The sequence below is a fragment of the Carassius gibelio genome, chromosome B5 (assembly GCF_023724105.1).
Source record: "Carassius gibelio isolate Cgi1373 ecotype wild population from Czech Republic chromosome B5, carGib1.2-hapl.c, whole genome shotgun sequence".
Classification (NCBI taxonomy): Eukaryota; Metazoa; Chordata; class Actinopteri; order Cypriniformes; family Cyprinidae; genus Carassius; species Carassius gibelio.
Window position 1 is genome coordinate 38,645,866 of NC_068400.1, and position 24,247 is coordinate 38,670,112.

At 37.4% G+C, this 24,247-nt stretch overlaps 1 protein-coding gene across 7 annotated transcripts in view; it reads left to right on the top strand.

Moving 5' to 3' along the window:
* Positions 1–936: 936 nt before the first annotated feature.
* gria3a (glutamate receptor, ionotropic, AMPA 3a) overlaps positions 937–24,247 on the top strand; it is a 38,224-nt gene continuing 14,913 nt past the window's right edge. For 2 of the 7 annotated variants that reach the window (XR_008153811.1, XM_052556118.1), the window contains exons 1-11: positions 4,382–4,971; positions 5,204–5,362; positions 9,746–9,985; positions 14,712–14,899; positions 16,544–16,597; positions 16,691–16,852; positions 17,119–17,286; positions 17,630–17,734; positions 18,106–18,213; positions 20,535–20,741; positions 21,965–22,338. Coding sequence is in view for 6 of the 7 variants with exons in the window: in XM_052556118.1 (XP_052412078.1) it covers positions 4,884–4,971; positions 5,204–5,362; positions 9,746–9,985; positions 14,712–14,899; positions 16,544–16,597; positions 16,691–16,852; positions 17,119–17,286; positions 17,630–17,734; positions 18,106–18,213; positions 20,535–20,741; positions 21,965–22,338 (1,853 nt within the window). In the remaining variant the exon portion in view is untranslated. Of the gene's footprint in view, positions 1,039–4,380; positions 4,972–5,203; positions 5,363–9,745; positions 9,986–14,711; positions 14,900–16,543; positions 16,598–16,690; positions 16,853–17,118; positions 17,287–17,629; positions 17,735–18,105; positions 18,214–20,534; positions 20,742–21,964; positions 22,339–24,247 lie in introns of those variants that run through there. The other 5 variants (XM_052556117.1, XM_052556120.1, XM_052556119.1 and 2 more) reach the window with 5 other exon arrangements.

Here is a 24,247-nt window from a genome sequence, read left to right on the forward strand (position 1 = left end):
CTTTTGCTAGCGTTTGGCATCATCCCAGTCCTAAAAAAGAAAATTTGCTGGCTTGAAGCAGAGCTCATGAGAGTTTGTGAGGTCTGAATTTTCCGGTCAGCAGTCATGCCCCCACAATGCTCCGATTACTGATTAAGTCAGTTAGTCATCTTGACTTGCTAGCCATTATAGACATTACATTATTTTACAGATCAGCTGTCAGAGCCGTGGTCTCGAAGACTTTTAGGACATTCAAAAATAAATCTGGATGCTTTGTAAAAAACCTAATTCATTAAAACCATGCAGATTTTAATAATTTTACAGATGTTTCTTTACACATATTTATGCAACACTACATTCCCATCATCCTTTTGTACTTGAATATCAGCTGATATTTAGATCAACAACATGATTTATAGTATGACTATTTATATCCACAAAAAAGAAATTACTATTGAGACAAAATTAGTGTATGGAGAAATACTAAATTGGCTGTTTTTATGCAGATTTACAGTTCAGAGTGATTGATATAAACTGACATAGACTTTCTTAATACAGTAATATAAAAAGTCTCTAAAATTTGGCACTGTGGCTAAATCTCAGATTGATGATATAACTGTAGTCAGTACACTTGTGAAAGCACTGGCTTAGCATCGTTCACTTTCATTCAGATCAGTTGTCTTTAAAGCTGCATGGCTGTCTTAGTTATTTTACTGTCATCTCGTTCTCCGCTCATGTTAAATGGCTCATTCTCAAAGGCATAGTAAGCTGATTGGTCCAGATAGAATCAGAAAGCATGAGCTGCTGTTCTACCAGACATGATGGTCACAATCAAATTTGATGATGTGGGTCTTTCAGCATTGTATTCACTTCCATGCATGAAATTCCTAATCTACACTTCTCTACTGCTTCATTGTCACTTGTTTGTCCATTTCTTTCTTCTGTGTGAAAATAGTGATTGCTGCAAAACACTGCTCTTGTGTCTCATTGGATGACTGCCCACCAGCTGATGCCACTGGCCACATTTAATACCGCATCACTTCCTGCCCATTCATTATGGTGAGATCACAGTGACAGCTGTTCTGAGCACTGAATACACACACACACGTTCCTGTTTTTATTTTATTTTTTAAAACCTCAAACAAATACATTAATTTATTTAATTAGCCAATACATTTTCAAACACACCTGCATAAATAAATAAAACAATGTCCAACTAGACTACAAAAAAATGGCAGAAAACAACAGCTTCTGCTACCATAAACCTTACTCTCAGACCTAAGTGTCAATCTGAAAATGTATATTTTTATCACATTTTTAAAATGAAAAAACAGGTACATCACTAGAATAAGATGATTATAGAATGAGAGAGAGTAAACTCATAGTTATTCCAGTGTAACTTGCAGTGCAATTAAATTAGTTCACAGCTCTCAATCATTATGCAGAATGAAGAAACTTCCCACTTGCTCAAATATAGGACAGATAATTCCATAGGGCTTCTGATGTATGTGGAGTGTGTGTTTGTATTGTGCATATGCATGAATTGGTAAGTTTCTTGAGCTTGCAGCAGTGTTATTTAGTATAACTGAGATACTAATACTGTATTTATTAATATTTTAGATTTAATTATTTTATATTTTCCAGTTTCATTTTAATTTGTCAAACTTCTTTTTAATTTTGATTGTGCAGTTTTTAATTTTTATTAAAGTTTTAGTTTACGTTTCTTAGTATATTAATTTAAACTAAATGAGAAATGTTGGCAAGCTGAAATAAAATGTTTATATATAAACAAAAATAAGTTTATAAAAAAAAAACGTATTTTATTTCAGTTTGCCTATATATATATATATATATATATATATATATATATATATACACAGTACAGACCAAAAGTTTGGAAACATTACTATTTTTTATGTTTTTGAAAGAAGTTTCTTCTGCTCGTCAAGCCTGCATTTATTTGATCAAAAATACAGAAAAAAATATAATATTGTGATATATTATTACAATTTAAAATAATTGTTTTTAAATGTATTATACTTTAAATTATCATTTATTTCTGTGATGCAAAGCTGAATTTTTAGGATCATTATCACATGATCCTTTAGAAATCATTCTAATATGATGATTCATTATCAAAGTTGAAAACAGTTCTGCTGCTTACTTTTTTAGGATATTTTGATGAATAAAAAGTAAAAAAAAAGAAGCTATGTTTTTAAAATATAAATATTTTGTAATAACAATAAACACTACTAGTCAGTAATTTGGGGTCAGTAATTTTTTTTTCTTTTTTTTTTTAATAAAATCAATACTTTTATTCAGCAAGGACGTGTTAAATTGATGAAAAGTGATATTAAAGAAAATGTATTATTAGAATATATATATTATTATAATTGTATTTTTATTTTGAATAAATGCAGTTCTTTTTAACCTTTTATTTGTCAAATATATTAGACAGCAGAACTGTTTCCAACACTCATAATAAATCAGAATATTAGAATGATTTCTAAATAATCATGTGATAGACTGGATGTTACTTGTGACACTGAAGGCTGGAGTAATGATGCTGAAAATTCAGCTTTGCATCACAGAAATAAATTATTTTTTTAATTATATTCAAATGGAAAACTATTATTTTAAGTTGTAATAATATTTCACAATATTACTGTTTTTTCTGTATTTTTGATCAAATAAATGCAGGCTTGATGAGCAGAAGAAACTTCTTTCAAAAACATTACAAATAGTAATGTTTCCAAACTTTTGGTCTGTACTTTATATAAAGTGGAAAACGCCTTCTGTTAATGTGTGCAGAATTATAGGGCTTGTTTTTCTTTTACAGATAAAATGAGCCAAAAAAGGTTTAAACTCAGACTGAAAAAATTATTAAATCCCCATGAGGAAAAAAAAAAAAAAAAAAAAATATATATATATATATATATATATATATATATATATATAATTCTAGTTTAAAGCAATTATGTTTCAAAATGAACATTCACTATATTGTATTTATTTTGTTGTATTTGGATCCTGGAACATTCCCAGTGATACTGTATCTGTTGTGCTACAAGTTAGGTGTAGTGATAATACAGCAGTGCTAAATATTTTCAATCAACAGTAAATCAGTCAAAAGAATATTTTATTACTTTCTATTAAGTAACATGTTTTTAGTTTTAAGTTCTCATAGATGTTTGCTTTGCATTTGCAGTATTGTGCACAGCTTGTGAGGGCACCCCCATTGTTTATGTCATGTTTTTTAACTCTTGTGCTTTCCGCTGTCGTGGGAGTACAGAGGACTCAAAAGACATCAGATCAGCTGCGTTCCATCTGTGAAAAGCCAGATGTAGACATCTCCACCATAGCAAGGATGCATTGTTGGTGTGTTGCATGCTAATCTGAATTCAAATGCATCCGTTTCAATGTTAAATGCATTTCATTAGTGACACCTAAGCAACAGGTGCAAGATGAGTCGTTGTGACATAATAATAATAAACAAGATGATGAAGATGAGCAATTCATTCTGATTTGAGCCATTATGTATGACTTAAACTATTTTTATAGAGAGAGTTGAATTCAAACATAATGGAATTAGTTTTTACGTGCACATGGCTTATCCATCCATCTGCACATCGAGCTGCAAGTCAGAATTTAGCCAAAAGACAATGTGGTCAACTCGCATTAGCAGGCATATGGTTCACTTATACGTGTGTGTGTTTTGAATGTGAGTGAGTGAGAGTGTGTATGTGTGTCTGCGTTCAACAAGAGAGTCGGTCTGATAAATCTGGCACATCATACACAGGCATGGCTTGTATGGTCAGACACACACACATAGAAAATAAGGAGCTGAGGAAATCTGGGTCGCTGTTAGTCAGCCGTATCCAGCTCAGAGCTGTGAGCTTTCAGTTTTGGGTGATGCCAAGGCTGAAAATGTGGAGGCATATCACAATTACAGGCACCTGCAGAGAGCTTTTCTCTTTCAAGAAGAACCTATAATGGCGTAAGCAGCCTAAATGCATGAAAACATTATTATAGATAAACACGTTTTCATTATACGAGTCAGTCAGTTCTTAGGAGAACAAAAAGACAGCTTGTGTTATCTGAAGCACTCCAGAGACGGTGTTCACACACACAGCCAACAGCAGCGATCAAAAAGATCAGAGGATTAAAAAAGGAAAGAAAAATCACTTGTGTAGTGATATGCACGGGACAAAATAGATAAACGCTTAGGCTACATGAAAATAATATACAGATGATATTAATTAAATCACGAAGGCTCTTCAAACAGCAAGTATCTCCAGATGGATTTTGAGGGAAAGCACAAATGTGAATTGTTCACACACTCAGTGCATTGTGTCTGTTTGCTAAAAACCTCAAGTTTGCAGCCTGTATAGATCACCTCTATTCGACATCAAATATTAATCTTCTGTTAGAAATTCCTCTCTCGCTTTTCCACATATAGGCTACTTGTGACTAACGCGCGCGTGTGGGATAGTAAAGGTCCGCACCTGTGGGCTGTTGTGTGAACTTTAATGTTTTTGTGTTGATTTGCCACTGAATGCACACAGGATCTGCGCGGAATATAAGGGGTTTGGACGACGTCTTTGAAGCGGACTGTTCCCAGGGTCGCCTGCCTGCCGCTGTTTGTGAGCTGTATGCGGACTGCGCACGCGGGTCCGCAGTGGCGCTGTTGTAATTTCACGTCACATCAAGTTTGATCAGCGGTCCGATTGGACGATCCGCAGCGCTGTCCTGCATTGAGAAGCTCTCTCGCTTGTTTGCTCGTCCTGTAGCCCGAATGCACCTCTCCGGCATCGCGTGAGGGAGTCGGTGCGCATCTGGCGGATTTTGTCGTCGGTCTGGATGTTACTCGTAAGCTGAAGATTTTTTTAGAGGTCGGCGACAAAATGCGGCGGCGAGCGCACGCCAGCGTCCTGTTTCTGCCGTGGCTGGTGCTGCAAACCCAGGCAGGCTTTCCGAACCAGATCAATATCGGTGAGTGAGTTGATCATTTGTTGATCAAAAGATTAAACATCTTTTTTCTTTGGAAACGCGCCGAGATCATCTTCTACCTGCTGCAGCATCACCCACAGACACTCATACGAGAAGTTTCCACCAAAATGTGTAAATGAAGTGAATGCTACTACTACTACTACTACTGCTATCTCTCACTCGAACAAGTCTAAAGTCAAGTAAATGCTCTTAACTGATCTGATCTCGCATGCAGGTGGTCTCTTCATGCGCTCCACGGTCCAGGAGCACAGCGCCTTCCGCTTCGCCGTTCAACTCTACAACACCAATCAGAACATCACCGAGAAGCCCTTTCATCTGAATTATAACGTGGACAATCTGGAGTCATCCAATAGCTTTTCAGTCACGCACGCGTGTGAGTATTTGCACCTTTTTTCACATACAATTCTGCGGGACGCACCGCACCTGTTCTCCTTTAACCGCTCATAGAGCGTTATAATAACAATGAATAGCCTATAATTGACGTAAATTTCCATATTAAGATGACTTTTTGACTTTTTAAGTTAAGTTGAATTAACATCTATCTATCTTTCTATCTATCTATCTATCTATCTATCTATCTATCTATCTATCTATCTATCTATCTATCTCTGTCTATGTATCTGTCGATCTATAATATAATACAAGTATAGAATAAAATCTCCTTATTCTCACCAAGGATGTAGATTTGGTTTTAAACTTGGTAGGGACATATTGTGAGGAGGCAGGAGACAACCCTCAGATTCTAGTTTTTAAAAACAAGCCAAAAGCTATTCAAGCAATGAGTCACATGACCTTGATCATGTTCACAATGTAGGTGTTAAGAAAATTCTATTCCGTGGAAGTAGTTCTCATAACAAGCATGTGCAGAATTCACTCACGTCACGTTTCTTGTTTTCTGTCATTTCTCTGCCCATAACATATTAAATAAGACTGCTGATCTGTCCTGTTTCTGGTATGTCACTCTGAATCCTCTTGTTTACCTGTTATTGAAAGTTTTAAAGTTCATTGCATTTAGTGTTATGTTAGTCGTGGTGAACAAAAGATGACGACATTAACAGACACCTGCTCTGTTTCTCTCATCTGAAGAGTCTCTCAGGTGAATTCATAAAATAAAGTGCAACCATGTACAGTTTATTTGTATTAAACATGTAATTGGGTTGGAGGTGACAAAAAATAACCAATGATTTAGTTGCAATGTCACAAAACAAGAAAAAAAAACTGAAAAGAGAGCAGATAAAGGCTTTGAGAAGTTGGTGAAAAAGAGAAATGGAGAGAAGAAAACGTGAAAAACTTTTCTGTGGCATAAGCCTCAGGTCTTCATAATGGAGAGATAGACTGAGAGAGAGATGATGATGAGTGCATGCTGACATTTGCACACATGCCCAAACCAGTGCAAGGGTTAGTGCCCCACACTCTCTCTGTGTGTGTGTGTGTGTGTGTGTGTGTGTGTGCAAGAGAGTGAGAGAGCTTTACCATCATTATAAAATGCCTGTTTACAGCTGCTGTCATTACCATTTTGTGTCTCTGGCTGGCCTGGCTGCTCATCTGAGCGTGTCTGTGTGAGAGACAGTGTTTGTGAGCTTTCTGGATTCCTGGCTTTTCATGATGTTATTGCTGCAGTCATTGATCTTTCTTCGCTGCATTAACACACAATCACACCCATTGCTTCAGGCATCTGGTTGGTCCATCAGCCAAAAACAGCTGGGCTTTTAAAAATATAAATAAAAAGAGTTTGCGAGTGGAGAGGTATGCTCATAACCTCTCAGCCTCTGAAGGTGATTTTAAAGTTTTATGAATAAACTCCGCGGAGATGCTCTCAAAGCTCAAAGTACATATTCAGAAATAACATGACAGGAAGGACAAAGTGCTTTAACGGTGATGTGAGGAATGTTCATAAATAGAGATAGACACTTATTTCTTTCCCTGGGGATGTCTTTGAATCAGAGCACACACATTTACATGCAGTGCTTGTATTAGTCAGGTGAGCTGATTTAGTAATAGTTGCTCACAGCACTGTGAGAGTGAGTTGTGCATTAAACGGCTCCTGAGAAAAAGGTTTTGACAGCTTACATATGCATTGACCCTGCTGTTTAATTGAGGCAATCTGCATCGTGGAGAGAAAACTGTAGGGGTCAGGGGGTCTGTAAACAGGTTATTTTTCACTCACTCTTTTGCTCTTGCTCCCTCTCTATGGTTTTCCATCCTTTTATCCTTTTTTTCTTTATTGCTCCCTGGAGCGTTCGAAAGACAGATGAAAAGAAGGGCAGAAAGGCAGTAAGCAGATGTAACCTGCTGGCTCAGTTAGAAGAACAAATGAAGGAGAAAAAAACAGAGCGAGAGGGAGACGTGTAATCATTACTTTGTATCTGTGTAATTTCTACGCCACTAGCATCACCAATTGGAGTTGCAAAAATAACTAGTAGGCGTAAAAAAGGTTATTTAAATATTCAATAAGCTTATATGACCTAAAAAATTTCACTCAAATTTAACATTTCTTAATTTCAATACCACAGCAAAGACTACTTGATTAACAAATATAAAGTTCAAACATAATTAAAGACGAATAGTCAATAAATAAGAAAAAAATGAACAAAATACAAGCAATATCTTGTCTATCAATATCTAATATTTATAAGATAAAAATTAAAAAGCGCTTTAGGTTGGATTGCTGTTTAAGTACAGAAATTGAATAATAAAATGTAAAATAGCGTCACATATTTTCACTGTATAAATTAAATCGAGATTACTCATAGTTAAAGCTACAAAAGTGAGTGATTTTCTTTCTCCCTTGGTTGTATGTTTTGTATGTGTTTACTCATTCAAGCGCAAGAAGAAGTAGAAAGAAAATAAGGGGCTCTCACATTGTATGAGATGCGGCTCTATGTGTGTGTACTTTGTGCACAAAACACACTGAATGGAGTTGTTATTCAAGTCTTCATGTGCTTGAATGCTTTAAACAAGCTTGAATTTTCAAATCGGTCAGGTATATTTGTCCATTAAAGCACAAGTAGTTGCAAAAGACAATTCCATTCAGGGTTTGTGCGGATACTGAACTGCATTTGAATCTTCTTGCGCTTGAATGCTTTAAAATGTATTCAATGTTTAAACAGGCAAGGCATAAAAACAAGTGCAAATGATGATCTTTCACACTGACCCCAGCCATCTGACAGTCCTTATTGTCTTAACTGTTGATTATATTTAAATTGACACTTCCCCTGTCTGTAATGTGTCTGACAAACAGATAGTCCTGCCCTAAAAACACATCATTGTCAAGCCAGTGTTGCTGTGTTGTGCTTCTCAAACTAAGCCGACCAATATTTTGATTGCACAACAGATCAGAGTGTTTACACTTTTCAGGAAAATCAAGCTACAAAAATGTCTTCCTTATAGATGACTGTATTAAGCTTAGAGAGTAGAAAGCATTGTAACAAAAACTTCAGCTGTAAGGAAAGACTGAATGAGAGACTGAGTAAGAGCTGAATGTGTCTCTCTGAACTGCACTGATCATTTGTTCTCATGATGAGAGCTGCTTTCCACTGAGGTGCGATCGATACAGAAAGAGAACAGGAAAGGACCACCTAAAACACAAACTCACACACTTAAACCCACACAAATACTATTTGAGTGTAGATATGCTCTGTATGATCTTCTTAAGACACATTTCTGAATGGATCACTCAAAAAATCAATCTTAGAAATAAAATTTTGGTGGGCAGCATTGCTTTTCAGTGTAACATACAGGGCTTCCGCCACTTACTCTGGATGGAGCATCGGTAACAGCAACGATTTTAATGCATTAAAGATCTGCGTATAAAAATCTCATTTTGATATACCACTAATTAGAATGTTGAGGATGTGTTATCTTTGGTGTCTATGGAGGATATGGTTTTATGTGTAGAGTTTGAGCATGTATGCTTGTGCAGTGTTGACCGTGAATGCGTGTTCATCTGTGTGTGATGATTTTTAACCTCTGGGCTCTCTGAGTAATGTGACATTTGCTTGGATTTTCCTCCTTTTTCTCCCTCTTGTCCACATGCCACCTATTTCTTTTTTCTTGCTTTTTTGTTTGTATGTCTTCTGGACACATTTAGGAACATTTGTCCCTTTCGTTCCCTTTCCTAGAATTGACTAACCTCTATTCATGCCATAGTCTGTTAGTCTCTCCTATTCTCTCCCTCGCTCTCTTACTTTTCGAGAAGCAGGTGTTTGTGTAAGGCAAAAATCATTTGCTTCAGGAAACAGACAAACAGTACAAATGTCCTCCCTCTGGAGAACATAAGGCTGTAAATATTCAGTTAATAAGACAGCGCTAAAGCTGAATTAATGCTTAACACTGACTTTTCTGCGCATTCTTTGCTATATTGCTGTCGAGATGTCAGTGAACTCAATCCGTCTACTGTCAGCTTAGCTACATGGTTACCAGATTTAGAAACATTTGCAGTTTATCTTTAAATAATTTAGATGACAACTGCATTTGGAGTATTTAAAATAAATAAATAACCAGACATTTGATTTGGATTAATTTTGATTTGATCAGGCTGCCTGTGACATTAAACCTGATGTCATATCCTTTCCATTTCTGCAAAAAGGCTACTGTCTCTTCAGATCATTTTTAATGGCTCAGATAGACACACAAGTACACACGCTCAGTAGAGATCATCATAATACGAAATGCTTATGAGTGTTTGTGTGCCTCAATGATTGTTTATCCTAAAATGTACACTGACTCTGCTTCCATCTCTCTCTTGGTCTGGCAGTCTGTTCTCAGTTCTCCAGGGGTGTATATGCAATATTTGGATTCTACGACAGGAGGTCAATGAACACATTAACGTCGTTCTGCGGCGCTCTGCACACCTCCTTCATCACTCCGTCTTTTCCCACGGACACAGATGTGCAGTTTGTCCTGCAGATGAGGCCGAGCCTCCGAGGGGCGCTGCTCAGTTTGCTAGCCCATTACAAATGGGAGAAATTTGTCTACCTTTATGATACTGATAGAGGTGAGTAAACACACACAAACACACACACTGTAAGTATTTGAACACTTAAAGGGATAGTTTGCAGAAAGTGAAATTTTGAAAAAGAGTGTTTTGTTTTCTACAGTACATTTTTCAAAATATGTTCTTTTGTGTTCTGTGGAAGAAAGAAAGTAGGCTATATAAGTTTGGAACAACATGAGGGTAAATAAATGATGACAAGGTTCCTTTTTGGGTAAACTATCCCTTTGAAAGTAGCACTGCAACAGAAGTAGTATTTTCTTCAGTATTTTGATTCTGCAGGGTGCAAAAAAAATTGCAGGGTGGGGACTTGGTTCTATGCATTCCTTGTTGATTGGATTTTGAGATCAAAAGTGGATGCTTGTTGGCACCAGTAGCCTCTTGGGCAGTGCATCTTTGCGTCTCAGGCATCTTGAGTTCAAGTCCCAGCTCATATTCCTTTCCCAATCCCACCACTCCCAGTTTTTCTTATATGCTGTCCTATCCTAATAAAAAGGAAAAAAATAAATCTTAAAAAATTATGTCCCTTGTCCTGTTTAAAGGGGGGGTGAAATGCTATTTCATGCATACTGAGTTTTTTACACTGTTAAAGAGTTGGATTCCCATGCTAAACATGGACAAAGTTTCAAAAATTAAGTTGTACGTTTGAAGGAGTATTTTTGTTCCAAAAATACCTCTTCTGGTTTGTCATAAGTTTCGGAAAGTTTTTTTCAAGTATGGCTCTGTGTGACGTTAGATGGAGCGGAATTTCCTTATATGGGTCCTAAGGGCACGTCTGCCGGAAGAGCGCGTGCTCCTGTATAGCAGAGCACTGAGAGCACAACAGACATTCACTGATCAGAGCGAGAGCCAAAAGTCACAAAAGAAGTGTGTTTTTGGTTGCCAGGGCAAGACAACCCTCCACAGATTACCAAAAGAGAAACAGCATTAAGGGACCAGTGGATGCAGTTTATTTTTACAGAGCATCAACGGAGTTGTGCAAGTGTTTGTGTTTGTTCCCTGCATTTCGAAGATGCTTGTTTTACAAACAAGGCCCAGTTTGACGCTGGATTTGCGTATCGTTTATTTCTTAAGGATGATGCAATCCCAACGAAAAAGGGTCACGATCGTGTGTTGGGAACTGCAGGTGGTGAGTAAAACTGCTTCAAATACCTCTGTGTTGTTAACTTAGCTATCGGCGCGTAAGCACATCAAGTAAACAACATGCGATGTTGACATCAAACTGCAATTTCCACATGTACAGCTAAAAAAATAAAAAAATAAAAATAAAAAGACGACATAAAGTGGAACTTAGTCATTTTCCAAAACCGCTAAGCAAATATATGCAGTTTCAGTACATACCACATAGAGATGTCGTTGCTGATGCTGCTCTTGTTAAATTTCAGCCTCTGGATCTGATTCTGGATCATAAATACACGCTGAATCTGATTGTTAGCCATGGTTTGTTTTGGATGATGTTTTTTTCCTCAAGGTAATGTCACAGCTTCCAGACGCTCTCAAAGCAAAAGCTTACTCGCGCTCGTGATTCTTTAGCTCCGCCCACACGTCACGCCTCCAGCCGGTCGTGTTTTTCCGGGAAAAATCGGTACAGACTATCTTTCTCTTATGAATATAATAAAACTAAAGACTTTTTGGAGTTATGAAGGATGCAGTACTACTCTATAGGTACTCAAGATTAACAGGATATTGAGTGGAAACTAGCATTTCAGCCCCCCTAAAAACTAGTTTTAATATGCATTTTGTTGATCCGATCATAAATGAATGATGCTAAATATAAGTGTAAAGGGGTCTTAATGGTATAATGAAGGACAGTTTTTCTCTGTGTTAGTGTTTCAGATCACCTGATGGGCATACAGCCAACAATCACACATTTTCCTAGCTTGTTTACTCTAAAGAGAGTGCTTACAGGGGCAGTTTAAGATAATGAGAGACATTGTTATTTTTTCTCCAGGGATCTCCCTTAATGGATTAAACACATCATACAGATGAGCAGAACAGTGTGCTTACAGATAAAACTCATTGAAACTTTGTTTGGAACACCACTTCTTAATACAGTGGGCACCAAAAATCAGAAACCATATTGAAATACTGGGGTTCAGATTTGATCATGTTAATTCTTTGGTACAAATGGTCAGATTTTCTTCCTTTAAAGCTCTAGATGCTCTTTGGATCATTCTCAAATCATGAGACAGTAGAGACAAGTCTCAATCTGTTGCCACCCTTGAAAACACCCACTACTGTCAGCAGGGAGTTGAGCTGGTGGTGCCAAACTTTAAATGCTTTTCCATCACCACAGGGCTTGTGCATCTGTTAAATACGCTAAACAGTGACGATTAAAAAAATCAGCATGAGCCTTGGCTTGCTGGTTAACATAGATGCTCTAAGACATTGATTTGTGCTGTTGAGATGAGTGCCGCAATGTTTGGCAGAGACTCTCAATAAAAAATGCAAAAGGTCATGTACATAATTTGAAAAAATAAAACCGTGAGAGAGGTTAAGAGATATTTAAGGAAGGTGCTGTAAAAGATTTCATCCATGCAATGTTTAAAGCTGCAGTCTGTAACTTTTTTGGGTTAAAAATGATCTGAAATCAATATTTGAGCAAGTACCTAACCAGGCTGTGTTCAAAACTATCACCTTACTTCAGTCCGTTTCACAACGGTTAGCTTCTTATAATTGTTTCTAATTTGAGTGGTTCAGGTGAGTTTTAACGGGAAATTCGAGCATGGCACTGCATCATTACGTCACATTTGTAACCATAAAGAAATTGTCCCGGCTACTAGGCTGTCATGTGAGGATCCTGCAGGTGGAAGATCATTTATAGCCTTTTCTCACAGCAGCTAGAATAATTAAATGTATCATTTTGATGGCGGATTGTAATCCAGAAAGGATTAGGTGTTTATGGAACACATATAAATTAAATTAAATTATATTCCAGTTTCAAATGTGCTTCTGATAACAGATAGCCTGGAATTACACAAGATATCCATTTTAAAGACAACCAGTTTGAATGGAGCATAATTAGCTTGTTGGGTTAAAAATAATTTCTTAATATGAGATTTTAATGGTATGACAATTAGAGATTAGTCTATACAGAAATTGACATCTACATGCTAATACACACTATATTCATAGTCACGCAATGCTGATGTTGTTAACATTTAATAATTTGACAATAAAATATGACCATAATAATCATTTGAATAGTTTGATGTGATATGAGGTAATCGATCTTTAGATTAAATCACCATTGGTAGCTTGATTTATTGTAATGATTTTTTCCTCAGTTGGTCAGAACAAATGTGGCAGACTTGTTACTTGTTCAGATGACATTATACGGTGGAAATTCTTTTTTTATTTGAGTCATATGTTCCAAGACCTAGGCTAGAATCTGTGTTTGCAAAGTCCAGTAAATATCCACACCGGTGCAGTGACTGATTGCAGCCACACATTCACCTCAAAACATTAGATTTATCCGCGCTGGAGCCATGCTGTGCACAGCCACGCAAATAAGATAATTCTGCAAACAGCTGCAGTTGCAGGTTTTCAAACAGAGGTGGTGATAAAGAGGCAAAACTTTCGGACTGCAGCTTTAACAAGACCCTCTTAAATTGCTAATGAGAAATTCATGTTTAATTAACCCATCTTTAATAGACCTTTGCCGGTCTGACACATGGCCTTTCACTTATGCTAACATGTATGACTTGAAGTGCTTGAGTGTATGTGTGTCATTTGAATTCTCACCTCTCTGTGAGCTGTCAGTCTTGATTAATTGGTCACGGCTAAACAGCCTGGCGGCCTGGCACTCCAGGACGTATGCTAATTAAAATAGTGATTGAGTGTGTGTGTGTGTGTGTGTGTGCGCGCATGTTGTCTTATAATGAATGTGATCACAGGGCTAAAAACGAGACAGAATGGAACTGGGCTGATTTGTGTCCTTCATGGCCTTGAGCTGGAGGTTATAAAGGGTGTTAGTGAACATTTCTGTTACTTAATATGTGCTTTGAATCCTTGAATGTGTATTCTGGGTTCAGTACACCTGTGGTGCACTCTTAGGAAAGAAGGTGCAAAAGCTGTCACTGGGGCAGTACCCTTTCAAAATGGACTAAAATGTACTTAATTTGTACTTATTTGTTTTCAGTTTTGAATCTTCAAAAAAATAAAGATTTTTTTAATTTTATAAAATATATATACATTTTTTTTTTTTAAGTAAATTGAATATTGAGGGAAACCTAGTTTATATCAGAGCTAACAAACTCTCACTGGCCAGGGTGGCGTCCCTATGCGGGGGTCTGAGATGTGCTGCAGTGGGTCTGATGTATTGCAGAAGACCTGCATAGTTGTATAAAGATATCATCTGCAATGGATCTGATCTGTAGTGGAGCATATTTCAAATATATGAATGGATGCCTAATAAACACCTGCACACTTATGCACAAATGTATGTATGTAATATATATATATTTATGTATATGTATATGTGTGTGTGTTCTGCCACTGCATTAGCATCATTAGTGCAGAGTTGCAGTAATTACATTCACCATGCTTCTTTCTCTGCCTTCCCTCCTTTCATCCCTTCAGATTTGCACTGCTTCAGCAGTTCCTCTGTGTTCTCAAACCAGAGAGAGAAATGAAGCAGTACTTGCTCTATCATTCTGGCCCAATTCTGCTATTGTACTAGGCCCTTCGTTGCGGTGTGTTTTACACCATGTATTATTCTCTGTTTCAGGGTTTTCCATCCTGCAGGCCATCATGGAATCTGCGGTGATGAATAATTGGCAGGTTACAGCACGATCGGTGGGGAACATAGTGGATCCGCTGGAATACCGGCGCATTATTGAAGAAATGGATCGTCGGCAGGAAAAGCGTTTCCTTATCGACTGTGAGGTTGAACGTATTAACAGTATTCTAGAACAGGTACATAAAAACACATATTCAGACTTGATTTAATTTTATTTCATATGTCGTCTGTCTGTAGTGGCAGTAGTTCATGAATGGATCGGTCTCAGTTTTGTGGTGTTAATTAATACCTTTCCAAAATTAAACCGTTGTTAGCAAATAAGGTGGTAAAAATAGTGTGTGTGAGAGCGTGCATGTGTTTGTGTAAGTAGGGCACAGCGTCCTGTAACAAGGGAACAGTGAGAAAACTAAAAATACTCCCTTTCCTCTCATCCAAAAATACAGCTCTCAAAGGTACTGTTACATTCTCCGATTCTGTTTGTCTCTTTCACTTATTCTTTCTCTTTCAGTTTTTTACCCTCTGCCTCTGCTTTCCTAGCTTTTCCCGCACATATACATGCAGAGGAAAGAGTGTATGTGTGTGTTTGTGTGACTATGAGGTCACAGAGATAATGAAATCCACAAGTAGATCAATCAGCACTCAGAGAAAGCTAATCAGAGCACTGCGCTTCCAGCAGACTGGCTGTCTGCTGCTATTTGTAAATCAATAGCTGCTTGTGTGTGGGTGTGGTTCAGTCGTACCTTTATGGTGTGCCCAAGAGTCAGCAGAGCGTTACTGGCACGGCATGAAGATTTTCAATATTGCCAATGTATTCAAGTGCTGCACCTTTGTAGAACAATAAATAATAATAAAACCGTGCTGTGAGTCACAGTCACAGCTCCACTGTGCCATACAGGTTCAAGCAGGACAATAGACACAGTTCTTTCATTTCTGATTATGTAAAAATGGGCTCTACTATTGACCTGATTTGTTTAATCAAAAACCAATTTAAACACATTTCCATAAATGGAATGTTGTATTCTTTAGGTATTTATAACTGCCATTGAACATTTTTGGGGGAAGTATTGTTTAAATTATTGAGTTAAGTATTGTGTTATTTTAATATAATTTGGACGGTATTATAGTGTTTATTAATGTTTTAAAATGGGTAAAAACATAAAACACAGTTTTTTAAGATAAGTCAGTTTTAAAGTTAAAGTTTTAAAGTTTTTTTCTGTAGTAATATTTTGTTTGTCACTTTTTGACATTGTATATTCGTTTTAAGTTGCATAAATTTTCAATTTTTATTTTGAAATTTTAACAGTTAATTATAATAACCATATATTATAATTATAATTTTTTTATTAAGAACCCCACCCCAAAAAAATCATGTTTGAATTTTTCTTTAATTTAAAATAAAGGTATTTTTGCTTTTGGCTTACATTTATACTTTTGAATTAAATACTCCATGACATGGCATCAGGAGCGTTTTTCCATAAAATTACAATAAAAGTCCTTGTCACTCATGGCCTATGGTTTTTATTTTTTCCCTCTAGTGCTATTAATAAAAAGAAAGAATATTTTTTTTTCCCCCCAAAACAGTTTTTTTCAGCTATTGACTATTAATAAAAAGAAAAACGCAAGCAAGCTTTCCACCTTTTTTCCCCGCTGGGACCACAGAGTGCCCATATAGATTCAGAGTCACCCCTCAGCAGTTCTTCTGGCTTTTTCTTTTCATTTGTCGTTTGCCAATTTAATCTGTGACCCGTTCACTTTGATCTCATGGTCTGCATAAACAATCACACATGATGCTGGGTGACACTCTTTCATTCTATTTCCAGGTGGTTGTCTCAGGAAAGAACGGTCGAGGATATCATTACATCCTGGCTAATCTTGTGAGAAAATACACACACATGCCCAGATCTCTTCTTTCCTAACCTTCTGTGCGTGACCTTTCACTTTTGACCATTGACCCTCGCTCTCTGCAGGGATTCTCTAACATGAGTTTGGATAAGGTGTTTTCCGGCGGAGCAAATATCACCGGATTCCAAATCATAAGTCCTGATAGCCCGATGGTACAGCAGTTCCTTCAGCGCTGGGAGCGGCTCGACGAGAGAGAGTTCCCCGAGTCTAGAAACACTCCCCTGAAGGTCTCTGTCTTGATGTGTTTATTTATGAGTGTGCCACGTGTGAATATGTCTGCAGAGTTTGTTTGTATACGTTTACGTGTAATTTACGTTAACATATTTAGACGAGTTTAATATATAGCAGTCATGTAGTAGTTTCGCAAATTGCTTAAATTCTCCCATAATGCAGCTCTTTCAACTGTTTACTAAGTGTTGAATCACTTAGTTGTGAGGTTCTCCGTTTATACTGATGCGTCCATACATTTATCTGTTTGTTGTGTCATGTTTAGTACACCTCTGCACTGACACACGATGCCATCCTGGTGATAGCCGAAGCATTTCGGTATTTGAGACGTCAGCGTGTTGATATTTCTCGTCGAGGGAGTGCAGGCGATTGCCTCGCCAACCCGGCTGTACCATGGAGCCAAGGAATCGACATTGAGAGAGCTCTCAAAATGGTAGGAGGGGTCCTGAAAGGGCCTCAGAGATAGGAAAAAGCTGTTCACGTTTTTTAATGAATGTCCAATATTCATTTTTACCTGTAGACCTTATGCGCCAGAGAAACAATCTCCTGAACAGTGTTTACTTTCGTTTTGTGGTAGCTTCTGTATTAAGTTGTCATGAGCATTGTCATGTTTGAAGCAGATAACATAAAAAATGTCAGTAGTGAATGAACACAGATGGGCTACATAGGGTCTATATGGTTTTATGATCCCTCCATTGTTTAATAATGTATCATCCTTTTTTATCCTGCTTGTTATTTTGTGGGTGTTACTGTTCCTGTGTGCTTTCCTCCTGCAGGTTCAGGTTCAGGGTATGACGGGAAATATTCAGTTCGACTCGTTTGGACGGCGATTAAATTACACCATTGATGTTTATGAAATGAAGCCGGGAGGAGCCAGAAAGGTTAGTGGCTCTCAGAGGGCAGTTTCTATAAATTCACACAATATCACTGTCGCAGTGAAGCCACAATCACTTTAGAAGGCTAAATATGTAGATTCATATATTAGTTTTCTCTGCCCTTTTTTTTTAGACCTTCATCACTAAATTTGTTAAGTTACAATATAATATAATAACAATATAATAAATATTTTCTCTTGAAAGCTCAAGTAAAATGATATGATTTGTCATGATATGACCGCTTTAACATACGCTTAAACACTCATGAGATCATGTTTCTACTGAGTCATTCTCTTACTGAATTGCTGTATTTCTGTTATTGGTGGACTGTGATTGATTGATTCTATTTATGCTGTTGCTGTTTCTGTCCTTTGCAGATTGGCTACTGGAATGAATATGAGAAATTTGTTTATATAGTGGAGCAGCAGGTTACCAACGAGTCCTCCTCTGTGGAAAACAGAACCATTGTGGTCACTACTATTATGGTACACTATCTAAAGCTGCTTTTAAATATACCGAACCATGATCCTTCTGCCCTTTCAGGTTTAGTGTCACAGTTGCATTGCATTCTGGGGGGGCAGAACGTTTTTCTGTTTCGCTTTGCTTTGCACTCACTCACTACATGTTGAAACAGTCGATCACAGAAGAGTGTTTCAACTGTATCCGTGTGAGTGCCAAAGCATTTTCAGTTCCATTCCGGTGGCCTGTTGTAGCAGTGACATCACAATACTGGCTTTGGTAAGAAATAGGTTAGGCTGTCTCTTTCTCTGCTTCTTTCGCTTCACCAAACGTAAGTACAGAACGACTTGAGATGCCAAGCTGGATGCAAATTGCATAAAATGTTAAGAAATATACACACAAGACATGTCTGATGGTTTTCTCACACATGGTGTGAAATAGTAGGCATCAGAAAAAGAGTCTCTGGTTTATCATCCGATCAGAGTTCAGATGTGTTTTCTGGCCGAGGTCCTGTTTTTATCATCCAGCTGTCCAATCAGATGTGCCCATTAGCTGCAGACAGTTTGTTCTTTATTTAGCTCCCTAAAAATGACACAATTGTCCATGCCAAAATGATGAATGTGAGCAGGTTTGTTGTTATCTGAGTGAGTGTGGCTAGCACCCACTCAATAGAAATTCAATCCAATTAAAGTATTTGATTAGATTGCTTTTCATATTTCTCTGATTTAATATTGACTATTTAGGCGTCAGATGAAGAGGAGTCGAGATTGAGAGCTAGCTCAGGGCCTGTTCATTCAATATTATCTTCCAGTGATATTACAATATAATACTGCATACAAATGCTCAGCCATTCTTGAGATTATGTCCTCGGACCTACAGCTCAATTTTCTTTGTCTAAAAAAAATAAAATAAAATAAATATGATTTGGATCAAAAAGAAACTGAGCAGCACTTGTTTTGCAACTCCCAAAGTGATGGAGTGAACTGTGTTGCATACATATTTAAATTAACACATTTAATTTTATTTCTGTTATTTAATTTCTTTAAAATAAATTGCAAAGGCCCTTAATCCAGAGAATTTCTGACAGGATGCGTTCCAGTTTGTTCACGTGGAGATGCTTTGCCTACTGGACATGTTACGTCGGACGACTCGCTGTGTTTAAACAAACACTATTAATTGAACGAAATGCTGGAAGTGAATCGTTGGGGCTGTACAGTGATTACAGCTGAGCTTAAACGAGTTCCATAATTATGTCTTTAATGAAGAACTCTGAGAACTTGAGGGCAGGGGTGTATAGAGGAGAGGACTGAGATGAAACGGAAAGAATATTAATTAAAGGACAAATATGGTAATTAATCTTTTGAATAATACATAACATGAAGGTCACAGAAACCAAATCTTAGTAGAGAAAAAGTGAAATGAACTCTATCGTTAAGGAATACAGTTGTTTTAATGCAGATAAGTTACATTACGATAGCTTTGTAAGACCAGTTAGAATGACATAAATAAACATGTCACTTAATTTAGCTAGTCATATTTAAATGTACCGTAAGGTTCGCCTTATGCTACATTTAAAAGTGATGACAACCTCTTTCTGACTCTGCCTATGATGACCTCATAAGTAGATACAGAAATTGAAAGCAGGCTAATTAGATAATTAGTTGAATAAGAGTTTGTAAAAAATATTTTTTCATTCTGCACAGACACGCTTGTGTAACAAAACCAGTTTAAATAACTTGAACCCAATTGAAAATATGGATGATGGGGTTCAGCAAATAAGATGAAAGGAAACTCGAGTTTGATCTGATGCTATCAAAGCAAATTTTGATCTTAAGTTTGATCAGATTTGGCCTTATTAAAATAGTTAAAAGCACACACATGTGAGAAAACCTCTGCTGTCCTCTCTAACCATCCTGCATGCACTGGACACATACATGCGTGTACGTTTTTAAGCCGAGTCCCCTAAACGTCCATATCCTCGCTTGCTTTAGATTGACAAATGACTCCGGTTTACTAATAATAGGGCCTGCAACTTCACATTTCTGTCAGCGCTCTTTTCTCTCTCCAATTAGAGAAATCAAAAACCACCAATAAAAAGCACTGTCCCAAAACCCAATTGAAATTCAAACCAGCCTTCCTCACAGCTGCTGCTTGGCTGTTGGTCACATTGCTTGTTACAAGACTCACAGTGCATGTGTATATTTCAGTATGTGTTTTTTGTGAAACAGGTGTGAAAGTGTGTATGTGTGACACATCAGCATGAGTGCAGACTAATCCGTGATCTTATGTGTGTGTTCTGGGCTGTCAGTCTGAAAGCCAGCTGAACCTAATGTGATTTGGTTAACAGGAAGCTCCATATGTAATGTACAAGAGGAATTATATGCAGTTGGAAGGGAATGATCGCTATGAGGGCTACTGTGTAGACTTGGCATCAGAAATCGCAAAGCATGTGGGCATAAGGTACAAACTGTCCATTGTGGCTGATGGGAAATACGGAGCACGCGACCCTGAGACCAAGACCTGGAACGGCATGGTGGGGGAGTTGGTATATGGGGTGAGTGCTGGGAAAATGATCCTGCAATGGGAAATTGTGGGTGGTGGGATAGTGGCTGTGTGAAACCAGCAACACTTAGGAGTCCTCATATAAAATCACTGACCACTCTGTCAAAATAAAAGTCATAAAATCAAATATTTTGTAGGTTTTCAAAATATATTAGTGAAAGTGAAATTCAGCCAAGTATGGTGACGCATACTCAGAATTCTTGCTCTGCATTTAACCCATCCAAAGTGCACACACACACAGCAGTGAACACACACACACCCGGAGCAGTGGGCATCCATTTATGCTGTGGTGCCCGGGGAGCAGTTGGGGGTTCGATGCCATGCTCAAGGGTTCCTAAGTCGTGTTATTGCCAGCCCGAGATTCGAACCTACAACCCTAGGGTTAGGAGTCAAACTCTCTAACCACTAGGCCTCGACTTCCCCATTATGCAAGATTTTCTCGCTATCTCTTAACATTTCACCGTTTGGTGCTTGTCAGACTTGCTCTCATCATTCTTTCCTGTGTCACATAATTTATTTTGACATTGCAATGTGATTTTTATGTTAAATAAATAAATAATTCCAGTGTCCTGGTGTTGCTGACATCACCCAAGTCTTTGGTCATGGTCACTGTTTTTACAGAATAAGCTCCAAATTAGTGCCTCTCTTCATGAGTTAAGGCCTTCAACATGCATTTTTTTGGGGGGGAAACAAAAACCAGCTCCATCCATTTGGTTCCTATTAAAGTTACACAACTTATTTGTTTTTCACTGTAAATGAATGTTAGAAAGTGTGTACATGTGTCTCTGCTTTTTTTTTTTTTTTTGTGTGTGCCATTCAACATATCAAATATATGAGACCTATTTATTTGCTACTACTTTGCTCATATTGGCCAGAACTTAGTGTGTCCATACACAAAATATTATTATAATGAAGTTCTATTTAGATCTTTTGTTGAATTTTAAATTGAGTTCTGAGTGCCAATCATAAGCAGATGGAGAAAAGAAGGCATTTTGGGACAGAATACGTGGTAACATATGCTGCTTACAGATATAACATACAGATAAATGTAAAGAATGAACTTCAATTTGTTGTTGGTATCCAAACAACTGTAATTTCTGTATTTTTATTTTCTTTACATTTTGAGAATAGTAAACCATCAAATCACATAGCCATGATCGTATTTTTTTTCCCCTGGTTTTATGAACTGAGATTTAGTGTGTTCCATGTTTTTAGAGAGCCGATATAGCTGTGGCTCCTCTCACTATAACCCTTGTCCGGGAGGAGGTGATAGATTTCTCCAAGCCCTTCATGAGTCTGGGCATTTCCATCATGATCAAGAAACCCCAGAAGTCCAAGCCAGGAGTCTTCTCTTTCCTGGATCCGCTGGCCTATGAGATCTGGATGTGTATTGTGTTTGCATACATCGGTGTGAGTGTGGTTCTCTTCCTGGTGAGTCGTTTCAGTCCATATGAATGGCACCTGGATGAGAATGAAGAGGCGAAGGATCCGCAGACGCCCCCCGACCCGCCCAACGACTTCGGCATCTTTAACAGTCTCTGGTTCTCTCTTGGAGCTTTCATGCAGCAAGGATGCGATATCTCGCCAAGGTTGGTGTGTTATTTAGCCCATCCTTGTCTCTCCATCCTCATCTTTCTCTCTCCCCTCATCTTTGCATTTTATGGTCGTCTTCTTTTTCATGGTGCATATATGTTATTCCACTTGGGGCGTTTCATATTTTAATAAGCTTATCTTCTAACCATAACCTATTGTCATCACTTCACTTTCATCATTCATTCACTTAATCACGATATTGTCAGCTGTTTCTGTCTTAATCTCCTTTTTTCTCTGTTAAAGTACAGCATGTTTTAAATCAGTGGTTCTTGTTTTTTTTTTGTCATACTCCCCTTTGAAGCTAAAGAAACTTTTTGCACTACATTCACCTCAATAATATCATCACCTGTTGGTATTTGTAGTAAAATCATTTAACAGATTGTTTTGTATGAATCCGTTTAAAATGTTTAAATACAAACCAATTATTTTAGCAGTTACTGCACATTATACATTTTTTGTTAAAACTTTTAAGCTCCTTTTACACCAAGAACAATCACGAACTATAAAGATGACGATATTAGCATCCACACCAGCGAACGATTTGATCGTCTGTTTATTTTAAGCGCATGCTTGTCTGCCCCTTTAAATTCTTGAGCTCGTTATAACAGGATTGATTCTGATTGGCTGTCAATGTTTTTGTCATTCGTCAGCTGGAAATAAAAATTGTTCTAAAAGTTATTCCAACCAGGCGGCAAGGAAGTTGACTGGAAGTTGAAGTCGCTGCCTGCCGCCATCTAGTAGCAGAACTTCACTTGCGTTAGCATCCCATTGACTCCCATTCATTTTGGCGTCACTTTGACAGCGAATAACTTTACATCTGAGGCGTTTAAAGACTTTTGTCCATTATTTATTTGTAAAGATACACTATAATGTATAAAGGGCTCCATTACCTTCTATGTTACATTATGGCCCCGTAATAAACAGTTTTTGTAAAACATAGGCTAACGATTGCGTCATAACCACTCGACTCTCTGTCGCACAGTAGAGAAATTACCGTACAGACAGGAGGAGAAGCTCGCAGGCAATTAACTTTTTAAAGTATTAACTTTTTAGTATTTAAAATTTTAAAATACTATACAAAATAATTAATCAGAATACTTACATCTCTGCAAGATTAACGATGGCAGTTTGCACGCACAGCTACTACAAGATTTACATCTGTCAGACAGGTTGCTGACGTCATCAAGCTTAGTTTGAATCTGCGCGTCAGAAACGGAAGTGCTAAAAATAGCTAAAAACGGGCTTCACTTGTCTTAATTGAGTTCCAATGGGGTCGCTGTGTCCATTTCTTTTACTGTCTATGATTCCAACCATATCATTTCTCTGTGCCTTTATCTTTATAGCTGTGGTGTGCATTCTGCTATTCTTTTATATTGAGAATTTTTTTTTTTTTTTTTATGTATGTTTATCATTATCTTTCTAGTAATCGTCCTTGGTGTGAACAGGCCTTTACTGTTAATGATAACATAATTATTAAACATAAAACATAATAAAAACTGCATACTTTGGAAAATAATCTGATGTATTTTTTTTAATTAAAGGAAAAAAAAAATTTTTTAAATTACAAATCAAAAGATTATTTATTATATCGAAAAAAATAAAAACACATGAATTATACTGTAACAATAACAAAAACTTAGTTCACCCAAAAAGTAATTTTTTTTTATTTATTGTCAAAAACCTAGATTTTGCTCTTTGGAGCCACTGCTTAAAGCAGGGCTATTCAAATCTTGCCCTGGAGGGCCAATGTGGTGCAGAGTTTGGCTCCAACCCTAGTCAAACACACCTGAGCATGATAATCAATGTTTTTGGGATCATTAGAAAATCACCGGCACTCTGCACCGCATTGGCCCTCCAGGGCAAGGTTTGAATAGCCCTGGCTTAAAGTGATGCTGTGTGGGCACC